The sequence below is a fragment of the Aquarana catesbeiana genome, linkage group LG01 (genome assembly GCF_042186555.1).
Source record: "Aquarana catesbeiana isolate 2022-GZ linkage group LG01, ASM4218655v1, whole genome shotgun sequence".
Taxonomy (NCBI): Eukaryota; Metazoa; Chordata; class Amphibia; order Anura; family Ranidae; genus Aquarana; species Aquarana catesbeiana.
In genome coordinates this window covers 36,779,949-36,797,015 of record NC_133324.1, presented here as the reverse complement: position 1 = coordinate 36,797,015, position 17,067 = coordinate 36,779,949, and the positions used below count along the sequence as shown (strand labels likewise).

The following is a 17,067-nucleotide window of genomic DNA, read 5'->3' as shown; positions in this document are numbered from 1 at the left end:
GATATCTCCAAAACCTGCATGGTTTAGGAGACATCCCCTGTCCCCTGCATGTGCCAATGACATTGGCACATGCACACTTGGGCAAATGGAAGCAATGGCATGTATGTGCCATTGCGTCAGTCTGTATGCCGTTACCGGTGGCTCCCACGCGCATGCGTGGAAGTAACGTCATTGCGGCTCCGACTAATCACAGCGTTGGAGCCACGATGCCCAGAAGTAAACCCCGGGAAAGATGTCGCCGGCCGGAGGGGGAGACGAGGATGGCTGCGGGGGCTTCGTTCTTGGGTAATTAATTCATAATGAGCTAGTATACTATGCATACTAGCTCATTATGCCTTTGTCTTGCAGGGTTTTCTTTTTTTTACCAGGGTTTACAACCACTTTAAGTAAATACATTTTTCTGTAGTGATGGAACGGCTGGTGGGAAGAACCACAACACCCAGCAGTGGTGTCAAGAACAAAAATGTAATTCACCATCCACTGGAGATGTAATTATTAAATGTTTACAATTAATAGTGTTCATTCCTAATACACTAGCAAAATACTAAAGTCAATAATAATAATTATAGAGATAATGCTAAAACTATGGGTAACCCAGTGTAGCTCATATTAGCGGATTACTGTTTTTGTATTTAGGGCAGGTCTTATCAGAATGATGTAACATTTTGGGAAAAATATACAGCCAAGAAGTCCAGTACTTGATGTTATTATTGCAAAAACCTCCACAGCCACCATGTATTTCCCTCTGGTGCTCAGATAGGCCGGGATCATGGCAATCCAGACACTGCAGAACACCAGCATGCTGAAGGTGATGTACTTGGCCTCATTAAAACTGTCCGGTAATGTCCTGGCTAAAAAAGCGATAATAAAACTCATAGCTGCCAGAAGCCCCATATATCCCAGGACAGAGTAGAAGCCGATAACTGAACCCTCATTACACTGAATGATGATCTTCCCCTGATAATAGTGAATGTCCTGATCCTGAAAGGGGGGGGAAATAGACAACCAAGTGACACAGATTATGATTTGAACCAGTGAGAAGACACAAATGATAAAATTGGGCAGTTTGGCTCCCATCCATTTCCTCCAGGGACTCCCAGGTTTGGTGGCTTTAAAAGCAATACACACCATGATACTTTTGGCAAGTAGAGTAGATACGGCAACTGAAAAGATGACACCAAAAGAGGTTACACGCAGCATGCAGGTTACATCTACTGGATGGCCGAGAAACAAGAAGACACAGAGGAAGCTCAGCATGATGGAGACCAGGAGAAGATAGCTCAGGTTCCTGTTATTAGCTTTAACAATGGGGGTGTCCCAGTAATGTATAAATATCCCCAATATTAAACCAGTCAGAAGAAAACAGAAGATGGAGACAGCTGAAAATACTGCAACAATGTGATCATCAGTGTAGGAGAGAAATTCCACTAATTTTGGAACACACCGATCCTTCTTCTCATTTGGCCATTCATCATCAGGACATTTCATGCAGTTTTCACTGTCTGCAGGAAGAAAAAATACAAACACAATGAGCATCGGGGTTAAAGCTTCTGAGAAAACAAATTGCCTTGTGTTGTCTGACAGCTAGAAATGGAATTTCCAGGAGATTTGGGCTCAAACCCTTATTCACAAACAAAAGATTTCCCAGCACACTTACCAGTCAGCCTGCAAAACAACCAAATTGACCCTGCCATTCACGTTTGACCTGAACTCAACTTCTTTGTGTTTTTTTTAACTGCCAAACACCCATATTTGTCCAATTCACCCTCATCCCCTACTACTAGAATGAAAATAATGCAGCTGAGGATCCTTGGAATTGCCATTGATCAAACATGGTCATGACTGTATTTGGTCAATGGCATCATTCAGGACCCCAATATGTCTGTTTTAATACAACAATACAGCAATCAGGGATTTGTCATTTAGCGTTGTTAGTGTGGAGAGAAACCCCATTGGATTGTGGGTCATTGCAGAGATGGGGAAATGTCTTATGGCATAAAAAGATCCTTTCTACTGCTGGACGATATTCTTTTTTTTTTTTTTTTTTTGAACATTGGTTCATGTCCCCCATGTCAGTTCCTAACTGCCATTGTCTTTTTTCCTAGAGTATATTGCTGATTAGCCCTGAAGGCTAAATGAGATTCATTGGGAAATTGGGTGTTCAGGGACCTGGGATCCATGAACTGAACCTGATCCAGTTTGATTTACATAAACACATCAGAAATGAGCTTTACAGTGCACAGAAAACTGTAAAAGATATCTACAGTATGCCATTTTGCTAATGAGAGTTCCACCACGTGTATATCCTAACAGGCCCGATCAATCTTTATAATTCAGATTTTAATTTTTATTGGAAGGGTGAGGCTTCCTTTTTGGGCAATTGTACAATCATTACATTGTAAAAGCAAAAAGTAGTTAAAGCAGTGATAGTTTAAAGTTATTTACACATGAAATAAAGGCATTTCAAACAATTGCAGGATTCATGGAGGATGGATATTAAAGTGAACATTTCATTAAATTTATTAACCACTTCAGTCCCGGGAAGGATTTGCCCCCTTCCTGACCAGAGCACTTTTTGTGATTCGGCACTGCATCACTTTAACTGACAATTGCGCAGTCGTGCAGCTTTGTACCCAAACAAAATTAACGTCCTTTTTTTCCCACAAATAGAGCTATCCTTTGGTGGTATTTGATCATCTCTACAGTCTTTATTTTTTGCGCTATAAACAAAAAAAGAGCATCAATTTTGAAAAAAAAAACACAATATTTTGTACTTTTTGCTATAATAAATATCCCAATTTTTTTTTTAAAAAAGCAATTTTTTTTCCTCAGTTTAGGCCGATATGTATTCTTTTACATATTTTTGGTAATAAAAATCACAAAAAGCATATATTGATTGGTTTGCGCAAAAGTTATAGCGTCTACAAAATAGGGGATAGACTTATGGCATTTTTATTATTATTTTTTTTTTTACTAGTAATGGCGGCGATCTGTGATTTTTTATTGTGACTGCTATATTATGATGGACACATTGGACATTTCTGACACATTTTTGGGTCGATTGACAATTATACAGCAATCAGTTCTATAAAAATGCACTGATTACTGTATAAATGTCACTGGCAGGGAAAGGGTTAACACTAGGGGGCGATCAAGGAATTAACTGTGTTCCCTGACTGAGTGTTCTAACTGTAGGGGGAGGGGACTGACTAGAGGAAGTGACAGATCGTGGTTCCTAGCTATTAGGAACACACAATCTGTCTCTGCTCACAGAACAGAACAGGGATTTGAGTGTTCACATACACACGTCCCTGTTCTGCCTCTTGTGCCCGCGATCGCTCGTGGCCAGTGGTCATCACGACCGTCGGCCACGTGCATCGACATCGGTATTAAGCACGCCTGCTGTTCCGGTTAAAGGAGCCGACATATAGCTACGACGGTTTGCGGGATCGGGCTGACCTGCAGCAGTATAATGACGGCGGCTGGTCGGCAAGCAGTTATTGTTATAGAGGATGGGATTAGGAGCTCTAGCTACAAAGTTACAATGTTGCAGTCTGATCACTGGGGACAGGAGACCAAGGAAATGCTTCTTGAGGCAGACTGATGACATCATCTTAGCCTAGACAAAGTCACTGACTAGAGCTCAAGGTGTTTTTTTTTAATGAAAATGTGGAATAAAAAAAAAAAACAATACTGTTGCCGTATATTTTACTAACTGATTCATGCAGACTTGTAGGGCTAAGAGACATCAACTTTAAATATAATGTGCAAGAAACACCATTTGATTCTGTCAGAAAATACGAGAAGAAGGAAGAGACTCAGTAGTTTCTAATACTAGTAGTAGCAAAATACAACTGGTAGGGCTGACACCATTTCTTGTGATTTCCGTCCGCAAATTCCTGTGTATTGTCAGCCCACAACAGTAATTGTGAGTGCATTTTTGGCAGGATCGACAGGTATCTGTCTGTACTTGCAGAGTCTTTAAAAGGATAAAACATGGGGAAATGTGCACAGATTACAGAAATGTACTTCATATGTCTTATTCCCTGACACACACTTCAACTACAGTGATACCTTCTGTCCATTGAAACAATAACTTCCTAAGAAATACAAACTCTACCGGAAATGTTGGATATCTCTCCTTCTGAACATGAGACGCACTCATAGCAGCATTTATGAATTGAAGATCCAAACTTTTTTCTGCTGCCAGGTAAACAGGGATCTGAACATCGAGATTCCGGAATCTGAAATCAGATCATATTATTATTATTATTATTTTGTAAATGTTTATCATATCTTATGGGGCTATACAAATAGGAACAAGGTTTGTGCTTGCCTCTACCATGAGTTGAAGGTGAATTCTGAATTTGCCGGGGCTGTATTTTGGGATTTTCATTCATTTGGAGTGTTTATTGATTTCCATTGCATGTTGATAGAGCCACTATTTTAGGTTAAACTATTTTTTTTGTTGAAAGGTTTCCCTTTACAAATAGAGAGCTTTGGTTTAAGGGTGGAGTTGTGGGTTTTTTATTTTATTTTATTTTTTGATTTTTTTCTGGTGATAGGGTTTTAAGTTTAGGGGGTTTAAAGCACAACATTCACTTGTTTCTGAATTGATCTGTTGTTGGCCTAATCTGTTCTTGGGGCTGCTTTTATTTACACACTGCTGCATTGTTTAAAATAAAAAAAAAGTAAATGCAAGCACATTATGCCCCTAAACCACCTCACATTATATCACTCATTGCAACCCCTGGCCCCACAGATAGAATAGAAGATAGTAGACATGTGCTGAATGGAATAAATATATATATATGTTTTATATATATATATATATATATATATATATATATATATATATATATAACATATATAGTTTCATATGTATTTGTAATGTTACTAGTTTAATTTTGTTTCAAGATTCATTTAGTTTCGTAATTTATTTAAATTCCTTTTCGTTTTCATTAAATTTAGTTTCCTTTATTTATTTTCTAATGGATTCCACATTTTTAGAACAATTTGAATTTGAATCGATCAAAAAATGATCGACCAATTAAAATTCTGTGTGAAGATTAGCTGGTTGTTAAGCAGCGGGCTGGGAAGCCGGTCACCGTGTACTTAACAACTGATGAGTCGCTTCCCCACAGAAAACATTTCCGGCAATAAAAAAAATCTGAAAAAAAAAACAGCGTGGGGCCCCCCCAGTCCATACCAGGCTCTTCGGGTCTGGTATGGATTCTAAGAGGAACCCCAATTCTAAGAGGAACCCCACACTAAAATGTAAAAAAAAATGACGTGGGATCCCCCAAAATCCATAAAGGGAGGGGACAAGTGAGCAACCCCCCCTGAACCATACCAGGCCACATGCCCTCAACATGGGGGTGGGTGCTTTGGGCCCCCCCACCCCAAAGCACCTTGTCCCAATGTTGATGGGGTCTGCAGGCAGGGGATTTACAGAATCTGGAAGCCCCCTTTAACAAGGAGGCCCCCCGATCCTTCCCCCCTATGTGAATGAGTATGACCTAACCATTCACCAAAAATGTGTAAAAAGTGAGTAAAGACAGTAAATTCGTTTTTTACAATTCCTTTATTAAACAATAAATCCTTGTCCCCCGATGTAGATTCATATCTCATCGCCCAACCCCAAAAAATTACCTCCAGTGTCGTTGAACTCTTCCTGCGAACTGCCTGCTCTTCGCCTGACATTTCTTTTATAGATAAGGGGCGGAGTCACCCGGTGACCTCAGTGGGTGACCCTGCCCCTTCTGACATTACCAACTAGGGCATGCTGGGTCAATGATGTCACAAGGGGACAGGGTCACCAGGTGGCCCGCCCCTTACCTATATAAGAAATGTCAGATGGAGGACCAGGCTGTCCGCATTCACCGAGGCCAGAGGTTTTTTTCTTTTTTTGGGTTTGTCAGTGCAGTGGATGGCGTGAGATGGATCTGCATCAGGGGACATTGTTTTGAATTTTTTAATAAATGAATGGTCAAAAACATGTTTCCTGTCTTTATTCACTTTTTAAACATTTTTGGTAAATGGGTAGGGGTACCCCCTACTCATTCACATAGGGGTGCTGGGTTCTGGGGGTGCTCACTTGCTCCCCCCCTTTTCTGACCTGCCGGGCTGCATGCTTTAATAAGGGTCTAGTATGGATTTGGGGGACCCCACTTCCTTTTTTTATTTTGGTGTGGGGTTCTCCTTAGAATCCATCCCAGACCCAAAGGGGCTGGTATTGACTGGGGGGGACCCCACGCCGTTTTTTTTCCTGAAATTTTTATTGCCTGCATTGTTTTGTTTACATTTCAGCTGTGATGAGGAAGCCACTGACTGATGATTCATCGGTTGTCAAGGACGCGGTGGCCGGCTTTCAGGCCTGCTGCCTAACAACCAGCTATTCTTCACACAGGATTCAAATTGATTGATCATTTTTCGGCCGATCCAAATTCGAATCATTCTGAAAATTTGGAATTTGTTAGAAATCAAATAAATGGAACTAAGTTTACCACATTTCAATGAAATTTATCACTATTCATTACTATTTAATTCAGTGATTCGGGTACATCCGTCTCTCAGAATAACCAAAATTTTTCAGAAATTATAATCAAACCGAAACAAATTGCACATGTCTAGAATATAGGCATACACTATCATACACTATCAACCTTTTTTTCTTGATAAAACTGTCCTGCTGCTGGTCAGCTGTACCTTCGGCAATATCTTAAGTCTTGTAAAGCCCCAGCCTATGCTCTTTTTCTAGTAGATTTTGTGTTGTGATCATCGATCCTTTATTTTTTTGTGTTGTCTCCCCACATACAACAAATTGCAGGGGCAAGATAGCACATAAATGACTTAGGAGGACTGGCAAGTATGATATCCATGGATTTAAAATGTTTGCCTGGTACCCGGGTGTACAAAAAAATTCCCCTTTATTATTAACCACTTCCTTACCAGGCCAATTCTGACATTTCTCTCCTGTAAAAATCATAATTTTTTTGCTAGAAAATTACATAGAACCCCCAAACATTATATATGTTTTTAAGCAAAGACCCTAGAGAATACAATGGCAGTTGTTACAACTTTTTATCTCACACTGTATTTGATCAGGAATTTAACTAACGCGTTTTTTTGGGAAAAAAACAGTTTTGTGTTTAAAAAAAAAAACAAAACAGTAAAGTTAGCCCAATGTTTTGTGAAAGATGAAGTTACGCTGAGTAAATAGATACCTAACATGTCTTGCTTCAAAATTGCACACGCTCGTAGAATGGCACCAATGTTCGGTACTTAAAAATCCCCATAGGAGACGCTTGAAATTTTTTTACTGGTTACATGTTTTGAGGAGGTCTAGTGACAAAATGATTGCTCTCGCTCCAACGTTCGCAGCGATACCTCACATGTATGGTTTGAACACCGTTTTCATATGTGGGCGGGACTTAGATATGCGTTCACTTCTGCGTGCGAGCACACGGAGACAGCGACGCTTTAAAAATTTTTTTTGATAATTATATTTTGTTTTTTTTATTTTGACACTTTTTTGAAAAAAAAAACATTTTTGATCACTTTTATTCCTATTACAAGGAATGTAAACATCCCTTGTAACAGGAATATAACATGACAGGTCCTTTGAATAATGAGATATGGGGTCAATAAGACCCCATATCTCACCACTAGGCTGGGAAGCCTAAAATAAAAAAAAAATAATAAAACGATCACCGCTTCCCAGCTGAAGCGGCGCCGTTTTTTTGAATGGAGAGGCCGATCCACTCTCCACCTCACCGATCGTAACGGTGAGTCAGATCAAGCACCGGAGGGCAGCGGGAGGGGGGACGTCCCCTCTCGCCTCCCATAGGAACAATCAAGAGGCAGAACGGCCACTATGATCATTCCTATGGTGTAGAGATTCGCCAGCTGAAACCGGCAATATCTGAATGATGTCTGTAACTACAGGCATCATTCAGATATACCCGCCCAAAGCCCAGGACGTCATATGACGTGTGCGGGCGGGAAGTGGTTAAATTACACTGTATGCAAATTAAACACAGGAAACATCCATTTCTCTTACTGCCTAAAAAAGGTTTTTCTGATCTCTTTCTTCTGTCCCTGTAATCATAATGTACTAAAATGTCACGTAAAGATTGATTCCTGTGGTAAACTCGCATAATTTCAGGACAAGACCACTGTAACAAAGGCCAATGGATTTTAGTATTAATAAAAATATCATCACTGTAAGCATAATATTGCATAGAAAATGGCAAGCATTTCAATTGCCTGCCTTGATGCAACGTCTCTCTATTTTTTGTTGTAATCTATTAATTTCCTGCAAAATAACATCAGGATAACCCTAATCTCCAAATTGTTGACACATCTCATCCATCTGTTTCCTGCATTGGATTGATAACAATTCTTTGAACTCTACACAATTGACTCCTAACAATCGATCTAAAATCATGCGATGGATGAAAGCTATTAAAGCAATAACTGATTCCTATCTGCAAATTTCACAAAAAGATCAGATTCTTGTTTTCTATATAGTTAAAAGTGAAAAAAGAGACGCTCATTCCATCAATTCATATCTTAAATTGTATGTCCTGACTGAAACTATTCGATTTTTCATTAAACAAGAAGAACTGGAGGGTTCCAACGTCACCCCGGCAGATAGAAAACACATCATCTATATAGTGCCACCAAGTGACGCAATACCTATTAAACATGTCATTCACAAAAATGTATTTATTCTCAAAATCATACATATATATGCACATGGAAATGACGGGGTGATGCTGGAACCCATCGCAATGACTTTTAGTTGTAAATAAAAATTGTCTTGAAAAAAAAAAAAAGTTAGTGAGCACGAAATCAAATAATTTTTCAAACAATGCAATTTAAGCTTTATATTTCTGACTGCTCTTGATCAAATCCATAGCAACGTGAATACCTTTTCTCTGTGGTATCGATGTATAAAGGCTACTTACATCCAAGGTAACCAAAATCACTCCACCCTGGCATTCAGGAAAAGATCTCAACTTTTGTACAAAAAATACCAGTGCCTTTAATATGTCCTAAATTAATGGTGCTAAAATCTTGTCCAAAAAAATTGTGCTACTGGCACAAAAATAGAATCATTCCCTGAGACGACTGGTCGCCCAAAATTACATTTTCTGTCCTTGTGGACTTTGGGTAGCATGTATATAATTTGAGGTTTACTATTTTGGAGGAGATTTGTAAGGACAGGAAAGGAGGTGACATGATTCTAAAATTAAAATGGCTTATGTGGCGTAAATAAGGATTATGATTGATATCTGTTTTTCTAATAAGTGAAGCTGATTGGAGTATTTATGACTAGTGTTGGGCGAATGGTTTGGGCCGAGCAAAAGTTCGGCCCAAACATTGCTCGTTTGTCCGTTCAGCGGACACCCGAATTTGCAGAGCGCTCAGTAGGATGTTCACCTGTCGAGCACCCTGCAATGTACTGCATGCTGCACAGTGCATTCTAGGGCCCCAATTGGATGAAGCCTTGCACCTGACCAGTGCCCTGATGACTTTGTCCAATCACAGATCAGTGCACATAGTCCCACCCCTCACTATAAAAGGTTTCTTCCTATATGAAGCTTGTGCAGTGTGTTGTTGGAGTGGAGATAGCTAAAGCAGAGCTCCGTTTGCTACTAGTGAGTTAGAGTGTTCACTTATTGTGACTCTGAGTGTAGAATGTTAGTGTAGTGTGTCAGTAAAGTGTCAGTATAGTGTAGTGTGTCAGTAAAGTGTCAGTATAGAGTAGTGTGTCCGTAAAGTGTGAGTATAGTGTAATGTGTCAGTATAGTGTGTCAGTATAGTATGAGTATAGTCTAGTGTGTCAGTGTAGTGTTTCAGTGTAGTGTAGTGTGTTAGTGTAGTGCAGTGTTTAACACAGCATTACATAACATTTAGTGCTGTATATACAGTGCTGTATACCCTTTTATTTCTGGTTGCTGCTTCTTTTTTTTTGCTTTTGTTTTTTTTATCCCTTGCCTGCCCCCTGTTTAAAACTGCCAGCGACTGTGACTCTGGTGTTGCCCCTTTTTAATTTTTTTTTTTTTTTTATAGATTTTACATTTCTGTCAGCATCAGTCTTCAATTTAAAGCGCACCATACACCACTTTTTATTCAATAAAATGCATCCAATCAGGCATTTCCCAGTTTCTATTACGTTTGGGTAATAAGCCCCCCCCATCATGCCTGGGAGGCCAACAAGGAGAGGCAGATTTTCCCATGCCATAATGAGGGGGCCAGCATCGTCTGTGTGCAAAGGTGGACGTGGTCCATCTTTAGGCAAGACACATTTCTATCTGTTTAGTGATTTTGCCCATGCTATCCAGCCACAGCATGCAGAAGAGGTAATGGACTGGCTTACTAAAGCATCCTCATCTTTCTCATCCTCTATGACCCAAGCTGACACTAGTGCACAGTCCATGGCAGCTGACAGAGTGGCTTCCTCTGCTTCCTTGTCCACAGCTACCAATGCCATAGCCCCAGCATCATGCATAGAGGAGTCAGCTGAATTATTTGAACACAGCGTCAGCCACTTGCTTCTTGAGGATGCACAGACATTATTTGATTATTCTGATGTTGGTTCTGAGGTTGAGAAAGGGAGTAACATGAGCCTAGAGAGAGGGGAGAACACTGATAAACAAATTGGCAGTCATGTTCCCCCAGCCGCACATATTGCCAAGTTGGCTCCAGTGGTGATGAGGATGAAGGGGATGATGTTGATGAGGTCACTGACGTGACTTAGGTGTCGGATAGAGCACAGGAGGAAAGTGAGGGGGAGAAGCAACCCCAACGAGGCAGTATGTTCTCCAGGGGCAGCCACCATGGAAGAGTATAGAGCAGCCACCCTATTCCATCAGATTGTGAAGCTATTATCTCACAACCCAGTTCCTACAGCTCAGATGTCTGGGCCCTTTTTAGCACATGTGCAGCCGATCGCACTGCTGCAATTTGCATTCTCTGCCGAAAGTAGAACAAGCATGGCAAAAGCACTAGCCATTTGGGTACCACGTGGTTGAAAAGGCATTTAACCTCCCACCACTGAAAGCCACACACAAAGGACACAATTTTTCTCCTCCTCACTCCTCACATTTCATGTCTACCCCTGCTATATCTCATGACCTCTCAGCAGTCCCCACTGACAGGAATAATGGTATAGCAAAGGGTGTCACAGGTCATTGCAACATGTCTGCCAGCAGCACACCACCAGCTGTAGAGTATAGCATGCAAATTTCTCTGCCCCAGCTGCTGCAGGGAAAGAAATACACTCCTTGCCAACCACATGTCCTGCATCCAAATTCCAGCTTGTCCAAATTGCTGTCTTTTTTTCTGGTGGATTCTGCCACCTTCTGTCAATTTGCAGAACATGCTGTATCACAATGTCAGGTTCCCAGTCACTATTCCTTTACAGATTCCAGCTCTATACCATCATGTGGAAGGCAATGTTTGGGCAAGGCAATTAGCTGCAAGGTCCACCTTACTGCTAACATGTGGTCCAGCAAACATGGTCAGGGATGATATAATGTGTTCACAGCACATTGGGTAACTCTGCTTGCAACAAGGAAATATGCAGGACAGGGCTCAGTGCTGGAGCTTTTTTTGCCACCACAACTTTATACAGATGGTGGTGATGATGCAAGATCTGTCAGTTCCACCCCCTCCTCCTTCTCTTCATCCTCCATGTCCTCCTCTGCTGGATTGTTCTATGAACGACCAGTACCCACTAAGAGTTCAAGGGTCCATTCAGCAAGTCAGGCTAAAAGGTACCATGTAGTGCTTCAGCTGGTCTGTCTAGGGGACAAACTTACAACCACTTTAAATCAAGACTAGAAAATCCCTATAAATCCTAATTATGAACCTCCTCAGCAAACAACATAAACAGAAAATAAAGTGATTTCTTACTTTGCCTCTTTTCCAGAAGACAGGATCACTCATATTGATAAATGGTTCAGGCACATAATCTGGGCTTTGAATAATGGAAATTGTTCTATATGAATAATGTGTATTGTTAAAAAAAATCCAGCTTTGTAACATAAGATCAGTTGGAACTTCCCTTCTCTCATTAAAGTAGATGTCAGCTCCAGTTGGGTCCATGTAATGAAGTGTTCTCACATATTTGTGCAGCTTTTCATAGAAGGCAGAAAAACACACATTACCATATACAGTTCTAAGAGTTCTGGAATTAAAGCTTGCTTAAAAAATACAAAAAAGTAATAGATTTACATTCCAGTTACTTGGCAGTCTTTCTATATATGTGAATAGGGATGGCTAAATCAGAATCAATCCAAGAGTAACAGAAGTAACTGGTAGCTGCACATCAAATACATGACACATTTCTGTTATTACATCATTACCTATAGGAGATTGTATTATCACGTAATGAGCCTGTGGCTCTGCAATTAAATCTTCCATATTCTCACAACTGTGAATCTGTGTGTCATCCTCAAATACAAGGACACTTTCCAGAATACTCTCACCCACCAGGGTAGCACCATAGTTGTCCTGGAAAACCTCTGACCTGACTCGCGGAGCCCCTCAGAAGTGTACAGGGACTTCTCTGCTGCCCCAAACATGCTAGGAGAGATAACACGTGTTCCTCCATGGTTACCTCTTTCACAATTACCTCAGAATTTTGTCTGCGTGACACAGGTTCATTCCCAGCAGCAATAAACTTTGTATTCACATTTTCATAATCAATGCTAAACATCTCATTTACACTACCATCTTTAACTCTTACCTCCACACTATACAGCACATTGTAAACAGAAAAATCTCTACCAAAATAGTCCTACAGTCTACCAACTGTGGTCACTCCCACTTCACTATATGTCTCACAACCAGTCTCTTTAGTCACTGTATTTGCTGTCCCAGTACTCATTTAATTAATTATAGTCTTACCCATCACCATAGTAGGTGTCGCAAAGCGTACTGAGCCTGCAAAGACTCCTGATCACTGTCACCATGTGCAGTAATGGCAGACATTTTTCCACAACAATCTGGACAGTTAATCATAGACCTCTGTCCAGCGAGGTTATCTTTTGCAACATCTAGAGACAGAAGATACTCAGAGACAGCATCCCCTCACTCATTGCACTGCAAACTGAGCACTTATCTCCAGACCTTGTTAGGACTTCCCATGTGGCACTTGCCCAACCTCGGACTACACAGTCCTCATCCTAGAATGTAGACTCTAACTCCAGGTGTAGGCCTAGTCATTGCAGGCAGACACACACCCCTTGTGTGTGTATGCACCTCCTGCTCCCTGGCAGTACAATGATCTGAGAATGATAAGCTGCGGAGACAACCAGAACGCGGCACCTCTCCTGCCACCGATGAAAGTGATCTTGTGGCAAATCCGCTGCAGAGACCACTTTTATCTTAAAGCGGAGCACTGTTTAAGAAAATACCGGGGTTATGGCAAGTAGTTAACACCAAAGTACCGACGTATAATGATGGCTTATTATATGCCTTTCTTTACCTCTTTGTTATGCAATCATTATACTACTGGTGTTGCTTACCTAAACAAGTGCCTTGTGATGGTACTTGCATTATTGACTATTTATTTATTTTTTCCAATATGTCTGACCTTTAATTTGTTATGTTGACTGAGATAAAAGTTCTTTATTGTTTCAAGTTTATTAAGCGGCTGCATCTGTAAAGTGTGAACGACTATGTTTTCTTGAAAAATTAATAAAAAATATTGAAGAAAAAAAAAAAGATTACCATGGCTATGGAGAACTGACATATTGGATCAAGATCCCCCATCCTTACAGAAAAAACAGCTTTTAAAATAATCATCCAGCAGGACCTCCCGAAAACATTTCATTTTACATATTACTCAATAAGATTTTACACAAGCCACACATATTACAAGAAACAGTTTATTATGGGACATCTTATCATCTTGAAATGTTTTGCTGTATAATACTGGGAGATGGATTGTCTGTACTGGATGACCTTCTAAGAACATTCTACCAACACATTCTGAGGACGTTGTTCCAACAACATCATCAGCACAGTAATCATAGCCAAGGAACCTGTCATTTCAATAACATTAGCATTTAATATGGTCATTTAGTTTATAATGAGGTTATAATGAGGTTATAATGAGGTTAGTCACTAAAAATAAAAAGCCATCCAGGGAAAAGCAAAATTAAACTTTTTTTCTGAAAAGAGGGCCGAGACTGGTGCTGAACCACTAGGCATTGTGTACAGACGCAGTAAGCAATGTCTGTGGGGAAGACATGGACCCAGTTCAATGTGAAATATTTGTGGTGGATTGTGAGTACACAGTGAGGAGAATCGGGAGGGAGAACTGGAGATTGTGTGCTGTGGAAAAGATACAGGGGAGACCAGAGTATTTGCACTGGGATGAGAGGTCAGGTGTCATTGTGGAAATACCAATCAGTGTGTGCTGGGGAAGGGATTTCACTGGTAAAAAAAATACAAATCTGTATGAACTGGAGGTAGGATTTCACTGGGGAAGATCTGTGTGCTGACTGTCAGATATGAATGTGTAAGTAAGGAGATAGAAGTGTGGGACAGATGACCGTGGGCAGTATAATTAGTTGAGGAGTGCAAAGTGCATAAAGGTCAGAAGTATGTGAAGGGATGTAGTATAGAGGGCATGTTGGTGGGCAGGATGTGCAGGAGAGCAGTATGACAGTGGGCAGTATATGTAGAGGAGATGTGTTGAGGGTATGATGGCAAAAAGTATGTGCAGGAGGGAAGCTTATTACGGCATGCATTATGTGCAGGAGAGGAGTGTGTAGGATTTGGTGGAAGGTAGGAAGCCATATTTACTATCAGAGCAGAGGAAGCCAAAGAGAACTTGGAGAGGAGTTGAACCGCTTGTAGGGGGTGAATTGCCCGGAGTGCAGGTGAGATACCAGGAAGGGAGGGGAAGTTCTGCTCTATAGTAAAAACACTGACATGATCTTCCATTAAATGACATCTGTGGCCACCATTTTGTTAATGACCACAGCTATATTTTGAATACAGAGCACAGGACAATAGAGTTATGATGGTGTCACACTTTTTTGGATTTCTGTAGCAATGGCAGCTGTGTTCCCAAATACCAGATTGCACTGGCTCAAAGAACACATATGACTGCCAATGGTGACATTGTTTTCTCAAAACTTTAATAGGCCAACCAAAGTTCCCACCTGAAGACAGTTTCTCTCTAACATGTTTCACCCTTATGAGCTTAGTCTTAGAGACAGGAGCGGAAGGGAGAAGGATCCATGTATACAAATCACAATGCACAAAATCTTAAAAAAGAAACACTCTGGATAAACGCTTAAATCTTTTGCATTTTTTTTTTGTAGACAGTGAGACTTGATATTTATATACTGTATATGTAAGTATACACAAATAAATATCATAATTAAATGTATAGAATATAAATGCATATAAATATATATATACAATGCACATAACATACTGTATATATGAATTTGGACTATTTGAATAACTCTTATCATTGCATATACAAAGCAATTAGTAAAATACCACTCCCCTCCCATTTAAAAAAATAAACATTAATTAATTTATGTTTAAAACTGTATAACATTTTTGGTGTCTGCAGTTTTCCTGATTGCACAGGAAATTAGAAGGAGAGTGAAGATAGCTGTCCATCTCATTCTCATAATTGTTATATAATATAGGAGAGTATCATAGTAATACAAACACTTATTGTCCAACTTACTCTGTACTGGAATACATTTTGTTTAGATTTATTTTTCTTCTTCATGTACATTCCATGCAGAGCATTGGCCAGAACATATACAGCCCTGTATACATAGGAAGGAAGAGTTGTATAAGTAGACAATCTGAATGAAAACTCTTTTACATCCGTACAAGGCTTTGCAGAAATGTTATGTAATATTTCAAAACATTGATTTTTTAATTTCTTTGAGGAAAGGCAGTGAAACTCAAAAACCCAAAAATCTTCCAGTATGGGGTCATTTATGCAGCTGGAGAAGTTGACACCATCGGTATAAACATCCATGTTTAGGCTTTTTTCTCCTGGCCACACAAATATGAAGCTGCAGTTAGTTGATGTATTATTCACATAATGTATATTAGTTAACTTACTCCATGATGGTGGGAAAATAAATGTAACATTTTCTAAAGCAGAGGGTATAAGATGAGCAAAATAATAAAAGTTTGTTGTGGAAGTTCCACACATTATGATAACCTTAGCTGCTGATTCTCTAATAATCCTCAATCTCCGAATATTACCCAATGTATCTGCAGTGAGTGGAATGATATAATCTGTGCAGATCCCATGTTGGCTCATCATCTTACTAAGTTCTTGGGACTCCTCATCACCGCTGCCATCCCACGATGTTATTATTCCAACCCAGTTCCACCCAAAATGCTGCAACAATTTAATAATAGCTATATAACTGACTCGATCCATTGGTGTAACACGGAAGAAAGTTGTATACATTTTTTCATCACTCAGGCGAGGGTCAGTGACTTGGTGACTGATCTGGATAATATGTTGGGAAATATTTTAATGGGATGTTATTATTCAAACGATGAAAATATGAACATTTTTTTTTAGTTTCAATAGTTTTTATTGAATTTGCCAGATAACAAAAAAACATACAAAGAAAAAGCACACATGTATATACACACATTTTGCATCATTATACATTAGAGTACATTAGTAACGTATAAATCAGAAGGGTATGAATTATTCAATTTTACTGTGGACAATCAGGTAGTTGTGAGCTTTTATACTTTGCTGTCCATATTTCCCAATTCCTGTCAAAGTTTGTGCATGAGAGGGAGTTAATTGCCAGCAAGCGTTCAAGGGTGTAGTTTTGTTGGACTATTTTAATAACGTCTGGGATGTTGATAGTGGTACTGAGTACTAGAGTATGAGCAGCTAGAAGGATGTGGGAGACAACAGATCTAAATTAATTGGGGAATTTGTCTATTTCTATGTGGAGAATTGCTAATGCTGGGTTGGGGGAGGTTATGAGCTCTGAAGAAGAGGGGACACCCCCCGAAACACGTCAGCTTTCTTTGGAC

At 39.9% G+C, this 17,067-nt stretch overlaps 1 protein-coding gene across 1 annotated transcript; it reads right to left on the bottom strand.

Moving 5' to 3' along the window:
* Positions 1 to 609: 609 nt before the first annotated feature.
* LOC141140392 (vomeronasal type-2 receptor 26-like) lies at positions 610 to 16,477 on the bottom strand. The gene is made up of 4 exons (XM_073627551.1): positions 15,731 to 16,477; positions 11,926 to 12,147; positions 4,121 to 4,244; positions 610 to 1,502 (listed from the first exon to the last, which is right to left on the bottom strand). Exons 1-4 carry the CDS (start codon positions 16,475 to 16,477, stop codon positions 610 to 612), a joined length of 1,986 nt encoding a protein of 661 aa, XP_073483652.1.
* Between the last annotated feature and the right edge of the window lie 590 nt (positions 16,478 to 17,067).

Bases quoted from the DNA above. Each gene is read 5' to 3' on its own strand.
- LOC141140392 (XM_073627551.1), bottom strand. From the start codon at position 16,477: ATGTATACAACTTTCTTCCGTGTTACACCAATGGATCGAGTCAGTTAT. The intron at 4,245-11,925 runs GTAAGAAATCAC...ATCTGATTTCAG, and splicing joins TCTTCTGGAAAAGAGGCAAA to ATTCCGGAATCTCGATGTTC. The intron at 1,503-4,120 runs GTAGAGTTTGTA...TTCTTCCTGCAG, and splicing joins AGAGATATCCAACATTTCCG to ACAGTGAAAACTGCATGAAA.